Source organism: Schistocerca nitens, chromosome 2, assembly GCF_023898315.1.
Source record: "Schistocerca nitens isolate TAMUIC-IGC-003100 chromosome 2, iqSchNite1.1, whole genome shotgun sequence".
Taxonomy (NCBI): Eukaryota; Metazoa; Arthropoda; class Insecta; order Orthoptera; family Acrididae; genus Schistocerca; species Schistocerca nitens.
Genome location: NC_064615.1, coordinates 716308420 through 716327080, shown reverse-complemented (window position 1 = coordinate 716327080; position 18661 = coordinate 716308420). Strand labels below are relative to the sequence as shown.

The 18661-nt window shown below is 42.2% G+C and overlaps 1 protein-coding gene across 2 annotated transcripts in view; it reads left to right on the top strand.

Moving 5' to 3' along the window:
* LOC126236891 (growth hormone-inducible transmembrane protein-like) overlaps positions 1–13824 on the top strand; it is an 88326-nt gene extending 74502 nt beyond the window's left edge. For both annotated transcript variants that reach the window (XM_049946526.1, XM_049946527.1), the window contains exon 8: positions 13612–13824. In XM_049946526.1, the coding sequence (XP_049802483.1) occupies positions 13612–13699 (88 nt within the window). In that variant the 3' untranslated portion in view covers positions 13700–13824. The remainder of the gene's footprint in view (positions 1–13611) is intronic.
* Positions 13825–18661: the final 4837 nt, after the last annotated feature.

Sequence of the window (18661 nt, the reverse complement as noted above, 5' to 3'; positions counted from 1 at the left end):
GATTGGGATGCCTTTTACTTGGCTGCCATCCAAACTACTCCACCACACGATGGCATTGATAAGCCATTACAGAATTTGGCCAACATCATCCTTTCGGCAGGTGCATGGCGATTCCTTGCTCCTCGGGTTCTCCCCAAGCAAAGGCTGTCCCTTGGTGGACCCTGAAATTGTTGCAGTTATGAAAGACCACTGTCATGCCCTCCAACACTACGGATGGTATATATAATCTAAAAAGAAAGATGATGAGACTTACCAAACAAAAGCGCTGGCAGGTCGATAGACACACAAACAAACACAAATATACACACAAAATTCACGCTTTCGCAACAAACTGTTGCCTCATCAGGAAAGAGGGAAGGAGAGGGAAAGACGAAAGGATGTGGGTTTTAAGGGAGAGGGTAAGGAGTCATTCCAATCCCGGGAGCGGAAAGACTTACCTTAGGGGGAAAAAAGGACAGGTATACACTCGCACACACACACATATCCATCCACACATACAGACACAAATATGTCTGCTTGTGTCTGTATGTGTGGATGGATATGTGTGTGTGTGCGAGTGTATGCCTGTCCTTTTTTCCCCCTAAGGTAAGTCTTTCCGCTCCCGGGATTGGAATGACTCCTTACCCTCTCCCTTAAAACCCACATCCTTTCGTCTTTCCCTCTCCTTCCCTCTTTCCTGATGAGGCAACAGTTTGTTGCGAAAGCTTGAATTTTGTGTGTATATTTGTGTTTGTTTGTGTGTCTATCGACCTGCCAGCGCTTTTGTTTGGTAAGTCTCATCATCTTTCTTTTTAGATATATTTTTTCCACGTGGAATGTTTCCCTCTGTTATATATATATATATATATATATATATATATATATATATATATATATATATATATATATATATATATATATATTCCATGTGGGAAAAATATATGTAAAAACAAAGATGATGTGACTTACCGAACGAAAGCGCTGGCAGGTCGATAGACACACAAACAAACACACACACAAAATTCAAGCTTTCGCGACAAACTGTTGCCTCATCAGGAAAGAGGGGAAGGAGAGGGAAAGACGAAAGGATGTGGGTTTTAAGGGAGAGGGTAAGGAGTCATTCCAATCCCGGGAGCGGAAAGACTTACCTTAGGGGGGGAAAAAGGACAGGTATACACTCGCACACACGCACATATCCATCCACACATATACAGACACAAGCAGACATATTTAAAGACAAAGGGTTTGGGCAGAGATGTCAGTCGAGGCGGAAGTGAAGAGGCAAAGATGATGTTGAATGACAGGTGAGGTATGAGTGGCGGCAACTTGAAATTAGCAGAGATTGAGGCCTGGTGGGTAACGGGAAGAGAGGATATATTGAAGAGCAAGTTCCCATCTCCGGAGTTCGGATAGGTTGGTGTTGGTGGGAAGTATCCAGATAACCCGGACGGTGTAACACTGTGCCAAGATGTGCTGGCCGTGCACCAAGGCATGTTTAGCCACAGGGTGATCCTCATTACCAACAAACACTGTCTGCCTGTGTCCATTCATGCGAATGGACAGTTTGTTGCTGGTCATTCCCACATAGAATGCATCACAGTGTAGGCAGGTCAGTTGGTAAATCAGGTGGGTGCTTTCACATGTGGCTCTGCCTTTGATCGTGTACACCTTCCGGGTTACAGGACTGGAGTAGGTGGTGGTGGGAGGCTGCATGGGACAGGTTTTACACCGGGGGCGGTTACAAGGATAGGAGCCAGAGGGTAGGGAAGGTGGTTTGGGGATTTCATAGGGATGAACTAACAGGTTACGAAGGTTAGGTGGACGGCGGAAAGACACTCTTGGTGGAGTGGGGAGGATTTCATGAAGGATGGATCTCATTTCAGGGCAGGATTTGAGGAAGTCGTATCCCTGCTGGAGAGCCACATTCAGAGTCTGGTCCAGTCCCGGAAAGTATCCTGTCACAAGTGGGGCACTTTGTGGTTCTTCTGTGGGGGATTCTGGGTTCGAGGGGATGAGGAAGTGGCTCTGGTTATTTGCTTCTATACCAGGTCGGGAGGGTAGTTGCGAGACGCGAAAGCTGTTGTCAGGTTGTTGGTGTAATGGTTCAGGGATTCCGGACTGGAGCAGATTCGTTTGCCACGAAGACCTAGGCTGTAGGGAAGGGACCGTTTGATGTGGAATGGGTGGCATCTGTCATAATGCAGGTACTGTTGCTTGTTGGTGGGTTTGATGTGGACGGACGTGTGAAGCTGGCCATTGGACAGGTGGAGGTCAGCGTCAAGGAAAGTGGCATGGGATTTGGAGTAGGACCAGGTGAATCCGATGGAACCAAAGGAATTGAGGTTGGAGAGGAAATACTGAAGTTCTTCTTCACTGTGAGTCCAGATCATGAAGATGAAGATGTCATCAATAAATCTGTACCAAACTTTGGGTTGGCAGGCCTGGGTAACCAAGAAGGCTTCCTCTAAGCGACCCATGAATAGGTTGGCGTACGAGGGGGCCATCCTGGTACCCATGGCTGTTCCCAATAATTGTTGGTATGTCTGGCCTTCAAAAGTGAAGAAGTTGTGGGTCAAGATGAAGCTGGCTAAGGTGATGAGGAAAGAGGTTTTAGGTAGGGTGGCAGGTGATCGACGTGAAAGGAAGTGCTCCATCGCAGCGAGGCCCTGGACGTGCGGAATATTTGTGTATAAGGAAGTGGCATCAATGGTTACAAGGATGGTTTCCGGGGGTAACAGATTGGGTAAGGATTCCAGGCGTTCGAGAAAGTGGTTGGTGTCTTTGATGAAGGATGGGAGACTGCATGTAATGGGTTGAAGGTGTTGATCTACGTAGGCAGAGATACGTTCTGTGGGGGCTTGGTAACCAACTACAATGGGGCGGCCGGGATGTTTGGGTTTGTGGATTTTAGGAAGAAGGTAGAAGGTAGGGGTGCGGGGTGTTGGTGGGGTCAGGAGGTTGATGGAGTCAGGTGAAAGGTTTTGCAGGGGTCCTAAGGTTCTGAGGATTCCTTGAAGCTCCGCCTGGACATCGGGAATGGGGTTACCTTGGCAAACTTTGTATGTGGTGTTGTCTGAAAGCTGACGCAGTCCCTCAGCCACATACTCCCGACGATCAAGTACCACGGTCATGGAACCCTTGTTCGCCGGCTGTTCAGAGCATCCTCCTACAGGCCAACCGTAAATTAGAACAGCGTGCCACCCTCCACCTCAAAAAACTATCCAATCTCCTGGTTTCCCACCTCCGGAAAGGCAACTCACTCACCCTTCACAACCTTTCCAGCAAACCTCAACCTCCTGTCATTGCACACCAACCCAGTCTCTCCCATCTACTCAATCTCCCACTTCCAGCTCCACTCCCTCCAAAACCTCAAAATTCTAATCAACACAACCTGGAACCACAACACCCCAATTCACTAGTTAACCTTTCCTCCAAACCTCTCTCCCAATCCGAAACCTCTGTCCTATCCAAAGGCCTCACCTTCAGCCCCACTCCCAGATTCAACCAAACAGCCCTCGTCAAAGATTTATTGTCCTACACCCGTACTCTCTGCTGGAAATATCACTTTGCCACGAAGAAAAATGATCCTAATCCTACTCCTAATGATCCAACTCCCCAAAACACCATCCAAATTGAACCCTGCCTGGAACAGTTCCGTCTTCCGTCGCAGCGGGACCCACCTCCTCTTCCTCAAAATCACCCTCTCCAAACCTTCCAGGAATTTCTGACTTCCAGCCTTGCATCTCAATCCTTCTTAAAAAAACCTTAATCCTACTCCCAACATCACCACTGCTGAAGCCCAGGCTATCCGTGATCTGAAGGCTGACCGATCCATCGTCATTCTTCCGGCGGACAAGGGTTCCACGACCGTGGTACTTGATCTTCAGGAGTATGTGGCTGAGGGACTGCGTCAGCTTTCAGACAACACCACATACAAAGTTTGCCAAGGTAACCCCATTCCCGATGTCCAGGCGGAGCTTCAAGGAATCCTCAGAACCTTAGGACCCCTGCAAAACCTTTCACCTGACTCCCATCAACCTCCTGACCCCACCGACACCCCGCACCCCTACCTTCTACCTTCTTCCTAAAATCCACAAACCCAAACATCCCGGCCGCCCCATTGTAGCTGGTTACCAAGCCCCCACAGAACGTATCTCTGCCTACATAGATCAACACCTTCAACCCATTACATGCAGTCTCCCATCCTTCATCAAAGACACCAACCACTTTCTCGAACGCCTGGAATCCTTACCCAATCTGTTACCCCCGGAAACCATCCTTGTAACCATTGATGCCACTTCCTTATACACAAATATTCCGCACGTCCAGGGCCTCGCTGCGATGGAGCACTTCCTTTCACGTCGATCACCTGCCACCCTACCTAAAACCTCTTTCCTCATCACCTTAGCCAGCTTCATCTTGACCCACAACTTCTTCACTTTTGAAGGCCAGACATACCAACAATTAAAGGGAACAGCCATGGGTACCAGGATGGCCCCCTCGTACGCCAACCTATTCATGGGTCACTTAGAGGAAGCCTTCTTGGTTACCCAGGCCTGCCAACCCAAAGTTTGGTACAGATTTATTGATGACATCTTCATCTTCATGATCTGGACTCACAGTGAAGAAGAACTTCAGAATTTCCTCTCCAACCTCAATTCCTTTGGTTCCATCAGATTCACCTGGTCCTACTCCAAATCCCATGCCACTTTCCTTGACGTTGACCTCCACCTGTCCAATGGCCAGCTTCACACGTCCGTCCACATCAAACCCACCAACAAGCAACAGTACCTGCATTATGACAGCTGCCACCCATTCCACATCAAACGGTCCCTTCCCTACAGCCTAGGTCTTCGTGGCAAACGAATCTGCTCCAGTCCGGAATCCCTGAACCATTACACCAACAACCTGACAACAGCTTTCGCATCTCGCAACTACCCTCCCGACCTGGTATAGAAGCAAATAACCAGAGCCACTTCCTCATCCCCTCGAACCCAGAATCCCCCACAGAAGAACCACAAAGTGCCCCACTTGTGACAGGATACTTTCCGGGACTGGACCAGACTCTGAATGTGGCTCTCCAGCAGGGATACGACTTCCTCAAATCCTGCCCTGAAATGAGATCCATCCTTCATGAAATCCTCCCCACTCCACCAAGAGTGTCTTTCCGCCGTCCACCTAACCTTCGTAACCTGTTAGTTCATCCCTATGAAATCCCCAAACCACCTTCCCTACCCTCTGGCTCCTATCCTTGTAACCGCCCCCGGTGTAAAACCTGTCCCATGCAGCCTCCCACCACCACCTACTCCAGTCCTGTAACCCGGAAGGTGTACACGATCAAAGGCAGAGCCACATGTGAAAGCACCCACGTGATTTACCAACTGACCTGCCTACACTGTGATGCATTCTATGTGGGAATGACCAGCAACAAACTGTCCATTCGCATGAATGGACACAGGCAGACAGTGTTTGTTGGTAATGAGGATCACCCTGTGGCTAAGCATGCCTTGGTGCACGGCCAGCACATCTTGGCACAGTGTTACACCGTCCGGGTTATCTGGACACTTCCCACCAACACCAACCTATCCGAACTCCGGAGATGGGAACTTGCTCTTCAATATATCCTCTCTTCCCGTTACCCACCAGGCCTCAATCTCCGCTAATTTCAAGTTGCCGCCACTCATACCTCACTTGTCATTCAACATCATCTTTGCCTCTTCACTTCCACCTCGACTGACATCTCTGCTCAAACCCTTTGTCTTTAAATATGTCTGCTTGTGTCTGTATATGTGTGGATGGATATGTGCGTGTGTGCGAGTGTATACCTGTCCTTTTTTCCCCCTAAGGTAAGTCTTTCCGCTCCTGGGATTGGAATGACTCCTTACCCTCTCCCTTAAAACCCACATCCTTTCGTCTTTCCCTCTCCTTCCCCTCTTTCCTGATGAGGCAACAGTTTGTCGCGAAAGCTTGAATTTTGTGTGTGTGTGTTTGTTTGTGTGTCTATCGACCTGCCAGCGCTTTCGTTCGGTAAGTCACATCATCTTTGTTTTTATATATATATATATATATATATATATATATACACACACTCTCTCCCTCCCCCCCCCCCCCCTCCCTACAGGTATGGATAAAGATCAGGGATGCTTTTGGCTGCCATCCTCCTACATGTGCCCCAGGAATTTCCTTGAATAATGATATCTTCATCAGCCTGGTCTGTCACAGAGCATTTTGCTTGACATTTTGCCCAGGCCTCGGTGTTGATCCACCATCTGCCCGTGTTCTGTCTTCTCAAACACTGTTTCTGTTTATCTTTTGCTTCACAATGGCTTGAGGCTTATAATGCCCAGTTTACCAAGTGGGAATTTGCTAGCACCCTTGCTCTCTGTCCCTAGATGGCTCATGGATTGGTCTGTGTGCACAACCAAGTGCTTGAACACTTATCAGGGACTAGCTAATGTCATATACTTGCCCATTTTAACTGTATCTACAATGAGGGGGAGCACTCTTCCCAGTGGTGAGAAATGGGTTGTTATTCCAAGTTTGAAATTGAGTAAACCGCCATTTCAGATAGACAGCTATCATCAGATCTGTTTAACTAATGTCTTCTGCAAGTTACTTGAATGTATGGTGAGTCAAAGGCTGTATTGGTTCGTTGAATCCCAGGACATTTTGGCTTCGACCAGGGTGTCCTTTGCCGAGGCCACTCTACTGCAGATAATGTGGTCCACCTGGAATTTGCCAGCCAAACATCTTTTGCCTGGCATCTTTTGTTGGAGTTATCTTCAATCTGCATAAAGTTTGTTACCACAGATGCCACCATATCCTTGCCGCCTTACATGAGTGCGACCTCCGTGGCTCACTCCTGATTTTTGTCTTGAACTTTCTTCCATGCTGCACTTTTAAGGTAGAGGCTGGTGTTTCCTGTGACACCTCCAATCTGCAGAAGAATGGGGTTCCACAGGGTTCTGTTTTGAGGGTCCATCTCTTTAGTGGCTATCAATGGCCTGGTGGTGGCTGCAGGTCCTACAGTGTCCCCCTCTTAGTATGCTGATGATATTTTTCTTTGTCCATGAAGGGCATTGCTGAATGTAGACCGCAAGGAGCAATGCACAGAGTGAAGTCATGGGCTGTCAGTCATGGCTTCCATTTTTCTGCTGCCAAGACCAGTGTTAGGCATTTCTGTCATCGCCATACAAACCATCCCCATCCGGACCTTGCTGCCCAGTACCTCAATGTGGTGGGTTCTCATCATTTTTTGGGACTGGTCTTTGATGCCTGGTTGACACGACTTCTGCATCTTCATCAACTAAACGATACATGTGGATGCATCAACTAAATGGTACATGTGGATGGCATCTCAAAGCTCTTCAATGCCTCAGCCACACCAACTGGAGCACAGATTGCTATACTCCATTAAGACTCTACAGAGCATTGGCTCATTCCCTTCTGGATTACGCATATGACTCGGCATCACCTACGAAATTACAATTGCGGGACCATATAGTCTATTGTGGGGTATGACTGGCAACTGGTACCTTTCAGACTTGCCCAGACACCAGCCTCCTAGCGGAGGCAGGGGTTCCATCATTGTGGGTTCTGTGCAGTTGATCGCTTATGCATTGTGTGTCCACTGCTCCCTGGAGTACCCGAACTACCATCTGGTCTTTCCAGATACAAAGATCTACCTCCTGCAGTGGCAGCCCAGGATTTTTTTTTCCCCTCCTAAACGCCATCTGTGCCATCTACCACTTCTCCTCTTGGCCCGTTCATGTACACCTTCATGGTGCCTCCCCTGTCTGCAGCTCTGGCTTGACATGTCACAAAGGCCGAAAGAGTCGGTTCATCCTGAAGCCCTCCGCCACCAATTATTCTCAATTCTCAGCATATTTCATGGTTCAGAAGTTGCCTATACTGATGGCTCGATAGTTGTCAGTTACCCTGGCTTTGCTTACATTCGCGTGAGATGTAACGAACTCCGCTCCTTGCCAGATGGCTGCAGTTTTTTCACTGTGGAGTTCATAGCTATCTCTCGTGCTCTGTGTGTGTGTTCCTGCACCAGTGAGTGCTTCCCCATCTGTAGCAACCCTTTGAGCAGTTTACAAGCTCTTTACCAGTGTTACATTTGCTATCCCTTGTTCCTGGCTATCCAGGCTTCCCTTTTTGCCCTCTAGCAGTGTGGATGCTTGGTGGTCTTCGTCTGGGCACTTAGGTCATGTTAGTTTCTCGAGGAATGAACTCTCAGACAGGCTGGCCAAATCGGCTACCAGCAAGCCACCTCTTGATCAGTATTCCAGCAGGGTGAATATGCGAACAAGGACAAAAAATTCCGGATCTCGCGGTTAAAAATAAATTTGCTCCTGGGTGAAAATACACTTTTTCCATGTTAAGTGACAGTATACTTTCCGTCGGAACAGTAAAACGTATCAATCCTTTGAATGGATATGGTTTTATACAGCAGCGTAGAATTTCTTAGTGCTTTAGAAAATGAAACTTGGGGGCAAAACAAGTTTTGGAAATATCTTTTATGTGTAGCAACATGTACATTGCATATTTTCATATTACGAAAGTATGAATTCAAATTCCACCAACAGGAAAAGTTAATGGTTTAAGTTAATATACATAGTAAAGCTACAAGAAAAGCAAAGCTTTTTCGTGTAATATTCGTCACGAAGATTAATAAGATACAAGAGAAGCTAAGCTTTCACATATAATGTTGATCTCTTCAGCACATGTTACACTTTTAGGTACATTACACTAAACGCCAGTAAAATTTTTAATACCGACATAAATCTCTGATCTTCTGGGCTAGAAATTCTTCTAAATGGCGTGTCATCAAAGAGTTGATTTTTAAATGAGAGCAAGTGCCCTGTGATTTAAGAAATTCATTGTACTTTCTTGCACATTGTTCATCTTGCATAAAAGGAAATTTACTTTGAAAATAACATTTTTCGAACCCCAATTCGCAGTATTTTCCCGTGACTTGTTACATTCATTTCAGCAGTTGCCAGATAAGAGGCGTGCTTGTGCAGCTACGGTGATGTAAGAAGCTCTTACGTTCATATGCGTAAAACATTAAAAAATCTTACTTACATTATGTCATAAAAGAAACAAGATATCGGAGGATACTTCAAGAGCATCGGAATTTTGTGAACCATACTAAAATGCATAGTTTGCCTTAAAGCGCATGTTTGTATGTCCATATTCCCAATGACGTAGGCCTCGACCTGATATTAAGCTTTTCGGTGTGACTTTCGGGACTTAAATTTTCTTGGAGTACCATACTGTATTATATCGTGCTTGGTTCTTTATTATGGCGTAATGCCATATGTGCTAGAACATGAAAACTTGCCCTTGAAATGCAGTGAACAGTTGAAACTAGCCAATAGTGTGGAATTAAACACTTTGTTTCAAATAAATTTACTGCCTCAGCGGGAAAGCTTAATAAAAGCCAAATTTCTTTAGCAAACCGACAAAAATAACTTCATTGTGCAAGGCGATTAATGCTTGACTGTCGGAAAGGCGGAAATAAAATAAAATCTGAAACTAGTACCATTTTTTAGCCTTCTGTAATTATGTGAATGTATTTTAATTCACTTGATAGCTCCCAGCCACAGAAATCCATCTTGTTTTCATTTCATGTTGGCGCAGTAAACGAAGAGGAAACAGAAAAATCAATAAACATAAACACGGGTCACATGGAGACTACCCCGCATCCCAATATAACTTGGACTGCTCTGCGCATCAAAAATAAGTTAATTTTGTAGTGCACATCTTTCTGAATAGTCTGATGCATAAAACATATATCTTCGAGGAAATGTAAGACATGTTATTTGGTCTTAAGTGTGCCAAAGTGCAGTGCCACGCCTCTTCAAACAACATTCTTATACCGCATGTCACAGTATTTCGCTCTGTGGAACTCGAACATGTATATTTTGTAATGGATGCCATCAAACTATTTCAGGACAGCCGAAATTAAAATGTCCTGTAGTGCCTCTCTTGCTCCCAGTCGTTCGGTTTGACATTTTCCCCGTTTAAAAATTTAAAAAAAATTAAAAAATCGCAATTAATACTGCGTGGGATTATTTGTAACCAGGAAAACAAGAACTCTTCAGAAAATCTGGACTCTTTATCGCCTATTAGCTAACTTACTCTACTGTGTGACATAAAATTAAATATAGGATACCTAAAACCAGTATAGACAAGACACAGGCAGACAGTACACATTTTTTCAGTCCTTAGGTCCTAGCGATTTTTCTCTCTAATCTTGCTACAGCTTTACATGGCATGCTTTCCTTTCTGCAAAAGAACTATTACCTTATCAAAGTTCATCAAACGTTTACTACATGAAAAATCGAAATATCATCTAATACTGAAAAAGCTGTTAATACAAATAGTATCAAAGACTGGTGTGGTTTCTCAATCTGATTATGTCTATTTTGTCACTATCTGCTAGATAACAGAAAATAGGCCTTTCTAACATTGCAGCAATTGTAACACTGACCAAATAAGCGAGGCTGTTTTGGCAATAACGACCATTTTTATGGTACGACAATATAATTCACGAAGTACCTATTTGGCCTACTACAGTCAAAAGGAAATAGTTTCACATTTCATTCATATGCTCCAGTTTCTCATGCACGAGACCGAAAAGTAGTAGAACGAAATTTTTGTATAAATTTGGAATCATATTCTTCCATAATTTGTGTGATGTCCCCGTTTCTTCTCCTTACTAGTTCTTACAAACAATATTGTCATTACTAATTCTGTAACTATTCTTACCATTGTCAAAACTCATTCTCTGGTTAACTTTACTAACCCTGCCACAATAACCGGTTAAGTTATACAGTGATTATTCTCCGTTTAGGTGTTAGTAGGTGTTTATGCAATGCGTTTTCCGCGCTACTCCCAGAATGGAACTTAAGCGACTGCTAACTGGGGACTACAACTAGCCCTGTCTAGTGTAGCAATCTGGCCAAAAATTTTGTCATAATTTCCTTTTCTTGGATACAGCGTGAAGATAATACATAATCTTTCTACCTGTTATTCCTGTTACTCGTGTATTTCTACTCCGATAGTCTGAATCTATGGATTTCACTAGTAATTAGAACATTGCTGAACATTTGCAAACCAAATCAATCGCATAAACAAGCAGCAGTTGGCATTCACTGGTTTGGCTTTATTCCGCTCAGCTTGTATAGCCCCATCCCGTTTTGTCTGCAGGAAAGTTCATTTCTAGATGCAACGAGGATTGCCCTGGCAGGGACATCATGTACGCTATACACGCATTCAAAAATCAACCTATAATTCATTCAGAAATCAACTTAGACTGTGTTCAAAAATGTCCAAAACCAGCAGGGGTGTGTTCCACAATCATTGAATAATCGATAGCCCTACGTGCGCTGGATGCTAGGTGCTTTGTGAAACAGTTTTTTTCCTCAAGAATATGAATTCCCCCCCCCCCCCCTCGAAATTGCCACCTGGTTCAGATACTGCAGTTTGCCGCCCTCCCTCCACTAGAGCTGGGCCTGCTGCACACGTGTGAATCTGGCAGTTTGGACGTGCCAGTAACATTTTTCCAGGTACCCCATGTGGCTGGTTGGTGATACTGCTGCTTACACAGCCAACAGCCACACTTCTGTAGCCAGAAGAGGGAGAAGGTGTACTCATACACGACTCAACTGCGCGTGTGGATGAGCCCACTCGTAACTGCTTGAATGAATCTAATGTAAACAGTTGTGACGTCACACTCATCGGAGGCAAATTGTTGTTATGAAGCATTGCATAGTCTAGGAAGACACATTTTGCTGTTGGCAGATGCTTGTATGTGCACTGTGCTATTTTATATGGCACATTTCCTTTGCAATTTAAGTTTTATTTTTTTATTTTCCTCTCTTGTTCATGTTTTAATGCTGCAGTATTATTCTGCAGTATTGGGATACAGTAATATCCTTTGTTAGAGTATCGGTTCTTACCAGTCAAAATTACTAAAATATAACTGAAAACTAAAACAACAAAAAATTTCTGGAATTCTAAAAAATTCCCCGGATGAAAAAATTCCCAGGTTTTTCCCGGATCTCCTGGTTGTTCCAGGTCATATACACCTGTCCAGAATCATATTGTTAATCACCGTGAAGTTCTGAGGAGTTGGAATATGGAATATGCATTGGCCATACTCGGCTGACTCATGGTTGTCTCCTCCATTGTGAGGATCCACCTCAATGTTGTTGCATTGCCCATTTGACAATTGTTCACATTTTGCTGGACTATCCTAACCCAGGCGCCTTGCAGTGGAATCTTCTGACTCGCTACCTATGATGTTAGCGGATGATGGGACGATGCCTCAGTAGCTGACCTGGTTTTACAGTTTATTCATTAAGGGGATTTTTTTGCCCCCCTCTCTCTCTCTCTCTCTCTCTCTCTCTCTCTCTCTCTCTCTCTCTCTCTCTCTGAGGGAACCCCAGCCATGTCAGCCCCATTGAGGGACTGGCAGGACTCCCTGTTGCCCCCACTGCCCTGAAGAGGCAGTGGCTGTCTGGGCCGTCACACTTTGTGCCAACAGTTTATTTTGAACTATTGCTCAATCATCTGTTTTTAAGAATGTGTCAGAGAGTTGAAATTTTATGTTTGTTAGTATGTTTTTCGTATTTTATAATGCAACGTAATTTGGTACCTAACTGACGTATTCAGTAAGAACTGACTAACTGCCTGTTCACCTCTCTTAAAAACAACTATTATATATTAACATGCTTATTTTTATCAGTAATTTCAACATTGATAGAACCGATAGAAGTAGAAGACTGCTTGCAGTACTAAGCAAATGTTACTTTTCACTGTTGAACTGTGCTCTTATGCTGTGACAAGTTCCGTCAAAATTGGTCAACTCAGTGGCAGTGGATTAATACTACTCCACTAGAAATCAAAAATGGCAATGTTCATGTGTGGCCTCGTAGAAAATTAACTGCAGAAATGTTTTGAGCTATAAAAGAAGCTGATGAAGAGGTGTGTGGACCCAAAATAAATCCACCACTAATTCAATATACACATAAGCTATAGAAATTTTTATCATCGACATTGTTACTTTTGTGTCGGGCCTTGTACATACCGTTCTACAGCTAAGTGAGAACACTTCTGTGCTAACTGCTCATCCTTTGCTATAGAGTTCATAAATTTTAATGAAAATTTTCACTACGTAACATGACACACCAAATAATTTCTCAGGAACATGAAAAGTTTTGTTTCTTTCGTGTATTTTTTGTATAATGTCTCTTTGTAAAAAAAACTATCTTAATTATTCTCTTACTGGCTGAGCTATCCAGGCATGACCCAAAACCTGTCGTTACATCTTCAGTTCTGCCAGGATCTCTCACCGTACTTGCAAAACCCCTAGAAAAGATCTGTTGCATACCTTGGTATACTAGCAGCCCTGGAAGAAAGTTATTAGTTGAAATTTGATTAGTCACAGTCACTTGGGTATTTCCAAAATGAATTTTTCGTGCTAGACAAACAGTTTTAATCTAGCAAAAAGTTTCTCGCTGGCACATACCTGCTGCAGAGAGAATGATTACTGTTATGTTTAGTGTAATGCAGTTTTCAGCTGTGGTTTAATTGTGCTGCTTTTTTTTTTTATTTCAGGTCAATCTCTATTTATCTAGATACAGTGAACATCTTCATACGAATTGCTATGATTCTAGCTGGTTCAGGAAGCAACAGAAGGAAATAATGAAGATCAAACTAAATTCTATGTAAAATAATCTTTGTAATTGATTTAAATTGGTACTTCATTTCCTTAAGTTATTGTGTAACTTTTTATTACCTAATAAAAACATAAAAATTGCAACAGGACAATTCAAACTGTAATATTATTTTGTTTGTTAGTAAATTAGAAACCCTTTTATTATATGCTTAAAAAAAGCTAAGAATGAAAAGATAAGAATTATTTTGTGGTTATTTAGGATGAACTACAGAAATACTTTATTACTGATTATTTTTTTCGTATAACCTTTTCCCATTTGTTAAAAGTATTATAAAATTTGATTTATAGATTTATCTAGTCTGCACTTGAAGTGTTGGCTACTGCTACAGTATTTGGTGAATTAAGTCAACAATATAATCAGGTTTTAACAGTTGTTATAATGTCAATAATGTCAATAATGAATGTGTGTCAATAAATGTTTTGTCACTCATTCTTGGCAGTCTTTTTGACACTTTGCTCCCCAAATAGTTGTATTCTTAAATTTTTCATTTTGTAGACAGTCTACATTTTCTATCCTTTGTCACCTTCCCTCTTTAACGTTCTGTAGTTTGTCTATTATGACAGTGAACCCTTTTTAGATAAGGTGGATTTTCAGAAAATTCTGAATAATGTGTACATGTGCCTGTTGGTTGAAAAATTGTATTTGATCCCAAAAATTAATCATGTGTCAATTCCAGCAATTTAATTTTTTTTCTTTGGAGCTGGTGCTGTGCACACCCCGAGAGTTGCCCTCTTAATTCATTGGCTACCATGAGCATCATACTTGTCAGTGTGCCTGCCAGTGGCCACACTGCCAGGCCAAGCCAGTTCATGTAAACAAAAAAAAATTTGGAAAACATATAAAATTATTTTACCTCCTCCTTACTTATACAAGACCCTTAGAGGATAAAATTCTGAAGGGAAAAATCTACCATGCAGATAAATCATATCTCAGTGCAACATGCAAACTTGGCACCATTAGGATGCTGACTGCTGCAGATTAGTCATCTCTCAATGAGAATTGGACATAAAAACTTATAAACTATAGTTGTACTACAAATGAAAATAAAGGAAAGCTATTACTTGTATTGTACAAAATTTATTGGAATAGGCAAATAGAATTGAGGATGCAGGTACGTACGGTAAGTACATGTTTAAATACCAAGATGGGCAGAGCTGTCCTAGTTAATAATTACCAAATTTGTTAGTTTTTGAAGCTTTAGATATTCCATGAGGTTCAGAAATCTTCACAAAACATTCTTGGCATATCTTTCTCACTTTTCCCATTATCTTTTTCTTATGTAACTGTAGGGCAATGGCCTGTTCTATTTCCTGATGTTGGATCATGAGATTGTGGTAAACTTTGTTGGCTCCTGGAGAATGTTGAACAAGATAGTGTATCCGATTTCCTGTATACTCGATAAAAAAAATGTGAAAAATGCATAATACTCCATAATTCTAGAGCAAGTAGAACTAAGGCTAATCTGATAACAGTGAAGAAGAAGCAAGAGTCAATTTAGAAGAGGTACAGGATCCAGTATTAGTCAGAATTTAAGAGCTTTGGAGGACTCAATATCATATAAAGCAGAATGGATAGATAACATTCCATAGAATTTCTAAAATTATTGGAGGAAGTGGCAACAAAACAACTACTCACATTGATGTGTAGAATGTTAAAGTCTGGTGACATACCATCTGTCTTCCGAAAAAATATCATCCGCACAATTCCGAAGACCGCTAGAGCTGCCAAGTGTGAGAATTATCACACAATCATCGTAACAGCTCATGCATCCAAGTTGCTGACAAGAATAATCTACAGAAGAATGGAAAATAAAGTTGAGGACGTGTGCAAGATGATGATTAGATTGGCTTTAGAAAAGGCAAAGGCATGAGAGAGGCAATTCTGACATGGTGGTTAATAATGGAAGCAAGACTAAAGAAAAACTAAGAGTCATTTATAGGATTTGTTGACCTGGAAAAAGTATTCGCCCATGTAAAATGATGCAAGATGTTCAAAATTCTGGGAAAAATGGAGGTAAACTATAGGGAGGAACGGGTAATATACAATACGTACAAGAGCAAAGAGGGAATAGTAAGAGTGAATGACCATGAACAAAGTGCTCGGGCTAAAAGAGGTGTAAGACAGGGATGTAGTCCTTCGTCCCTAATGTTCAATTTGTACATTGAAAAAGCAATGATGGAAAATATAAGAAAGTTTTAGGGATGGAATTAAAATTAAAGGAGAAAGGTTATCGATTATATGATTTGTTGATCACATTGCTATCCTGAACAAAAGCAAAGAAGAATTACATGATCTGCTGAATAGAATGAACAATCTAATGAATACAGAATATGTATTGAGAGTAAATCTAAGAAGGATGAAAGTAATAAGTTGCAGAAATGAGAACAGCAAGAAACTTAATGCCAGGATTGACGGTCACGAAGTAGATGAAGTTAAGGAATTCTGCTACCTAAGCAGCAAACTAACCAATGATGGGCGAAGTAAGGAGGACATCAAAAGCAGACTAGCAACTGCAAAAAAGGGGATTCCTGGTAAAGAGAAGTCTACTGGTATCAAATGTAGACCTTACTTTGAGGAACAAATTTCTGAGAATGTATGTATGGAGTACAGCATTGTATGGTAGTGAAACATGGACTGTGGGGAAAACCAGGACAGAAGAGACTCAAAGCATTTGAGATGTGGTGCTACAGACAAATGTTGAATATTAGCTGGACTGATAAGATAAGAATTGAGGTGCTGCGCAGAATTGGTGAGAAAAGGAATATGTGGAAAATACTGATACGGAGAAGGGACAGATTATAGGATATCTGTTAAGATATGGGGGAATGACTTCCATGATACTAGAGGGAGCTGTAGAGGACAAGAACTGTAGAGAAACACATGGATTGGAATACATCCAGCAAATACAGGACATAGGTTGCAAGTGCTACTCTGATATGAAGAGGTTTGCACAGGAAAGAAATTCATGGCAGGCTGCATCAAACCAGCCGATGACTGATGATTCAAAAAAAAAAAGTTAAAGCTCAAGAGGTACATTTCTTGAGTGCCTTGCAACAGGCAGACAGAGAAACTAGTGTGTATAACTTGTTTGCAGGGACAGATAGCGGAAGATTAAGATAATTTAGCAAATACCTTTCGAAGATCTTGAGCATAACACATATAATCACAACTTATGGAAATAATCAACCCCAAGTGACCTCACACTATAATACTATATAAAATCTTGAACAATGGAAAATCCAGGATGGAATGTAACAATACTGTGAAAAGGAAAGTTGCCCCTCACCATATAGCGGACATGCTGAGTCGCAGATAGGCACAACAAAAAGACTGTCTCAAATAAAGCTTTCGTCAGAAAACACACACACACACACACACACACACACACAGAGAGAGAGAGAGAGAGAGAGAGAGAGAGAGAGAGAGAGAGAGAGAGAGAGAGAGACGACGACGACGACGACGACGCCGACGACGACGACGGTGACTGCAGTCATATGTGTGAGTTGCATTCTCATGTGCGTGTATGCGCGCGCGTCGCCTATTTTTGACGAAGGCCTTACGGGCCAAAAGCTTCATTTATTTGTGACAGTCTTTTGACTGTGTCTATCTGCAACTCAGCATCTCCACTATATGGTGAGTAGCAACTTTCCTTTTCATAATATTATGTAAAATCTTGCCTTGATAACAACAACATTCAGTGAGGAGGGTCTAAGTTTCTTCAGGTATGCCATATCCTGCTCAAGCTGCATGATGTTTTGATAGATCTACATCTATGTGATTACTCTGCTATTCACAATAAAGTACCTGGAAGAGGGTTCAATTGAACCACCTTCAAGCTGTCTCTCTACTGTTCCACTCTCAAACAGCGTGCAAGAAAAATGCGCACTTAAATTTTTCTGTGCGAGCCCTGATTTCTGTTATTTTATCATGATGATCATTTCTCCCTATGTAAGTGGATGCCAATGGGATGTTTTTGCAATCTGAGGAGAAAACTAGTAATTGAAATTTCATAAGAAGATCCCATCGCAACAAAAAACGCCTTTGTTTTAATGATTGCCATTCCAATTCACATATCATGTCTGTGGCACTATCTCCCCTATTTCACGATAATACAAAATGAATTGCCCTTCTTTATACTTTTTTTTATGTCGTCTGTCAGTCCAACCTGATGCGGATCCCACAGCACACAGCAATACTCTAGTATAGGATGGACAAGTGTGGTATAAGCAGTCTCTTTAGTAGACCTGTTGCACCTTCTAAGCCAATGAATCACAGTCTTTGGTTTGCTCTACCCACAACATTATCTATGTGATTGTTGGAATTTAGGTTATTGGTAATCGTAATCCCTAAGTATTTAGTTGAATTTACACCATTCAGATTTGTGTGACTTATCGCGTAATCGAAATTTAGCGGATTTCTTTTAGTACTCATGTGAATAACTTTACGCCATACAGATACCTTAACTATATCATTTTGCAATTCGTTTTGGTCATATGATGACTTTACAAGATGGTAAATTACAGCATCATCTGCAAACAATCTAAGACGGCTACTCAGATTGTCTCCTGTAAATCAGGAACAATATAGGGCCTATAACACTTCCTTGGGGAACGCCGGATATTACTTCTGTTTTACTCGATGACTTTCCATCTGTTACTACGAATTGTGACCTATCTGACAGGAAATCACGAATCCAATCAAACTGAGGCGATATTCCATAAGCACACAGTTTGGTTAGAAGATGTTTGTGAGGAATGGTATCGAAAGCCTTCTGGAAATCTAAAAATATAGAATCAATTTGACATCCCCTACGATACCACTCATTACTTCATGAGTATAAAGAGCGAGTTGTGTTTCACAAGAGCAATGTTTTCTGAATCCATGCTGACTGTGTCAATATTCATAATTTTCAAACACAGTATATGTTC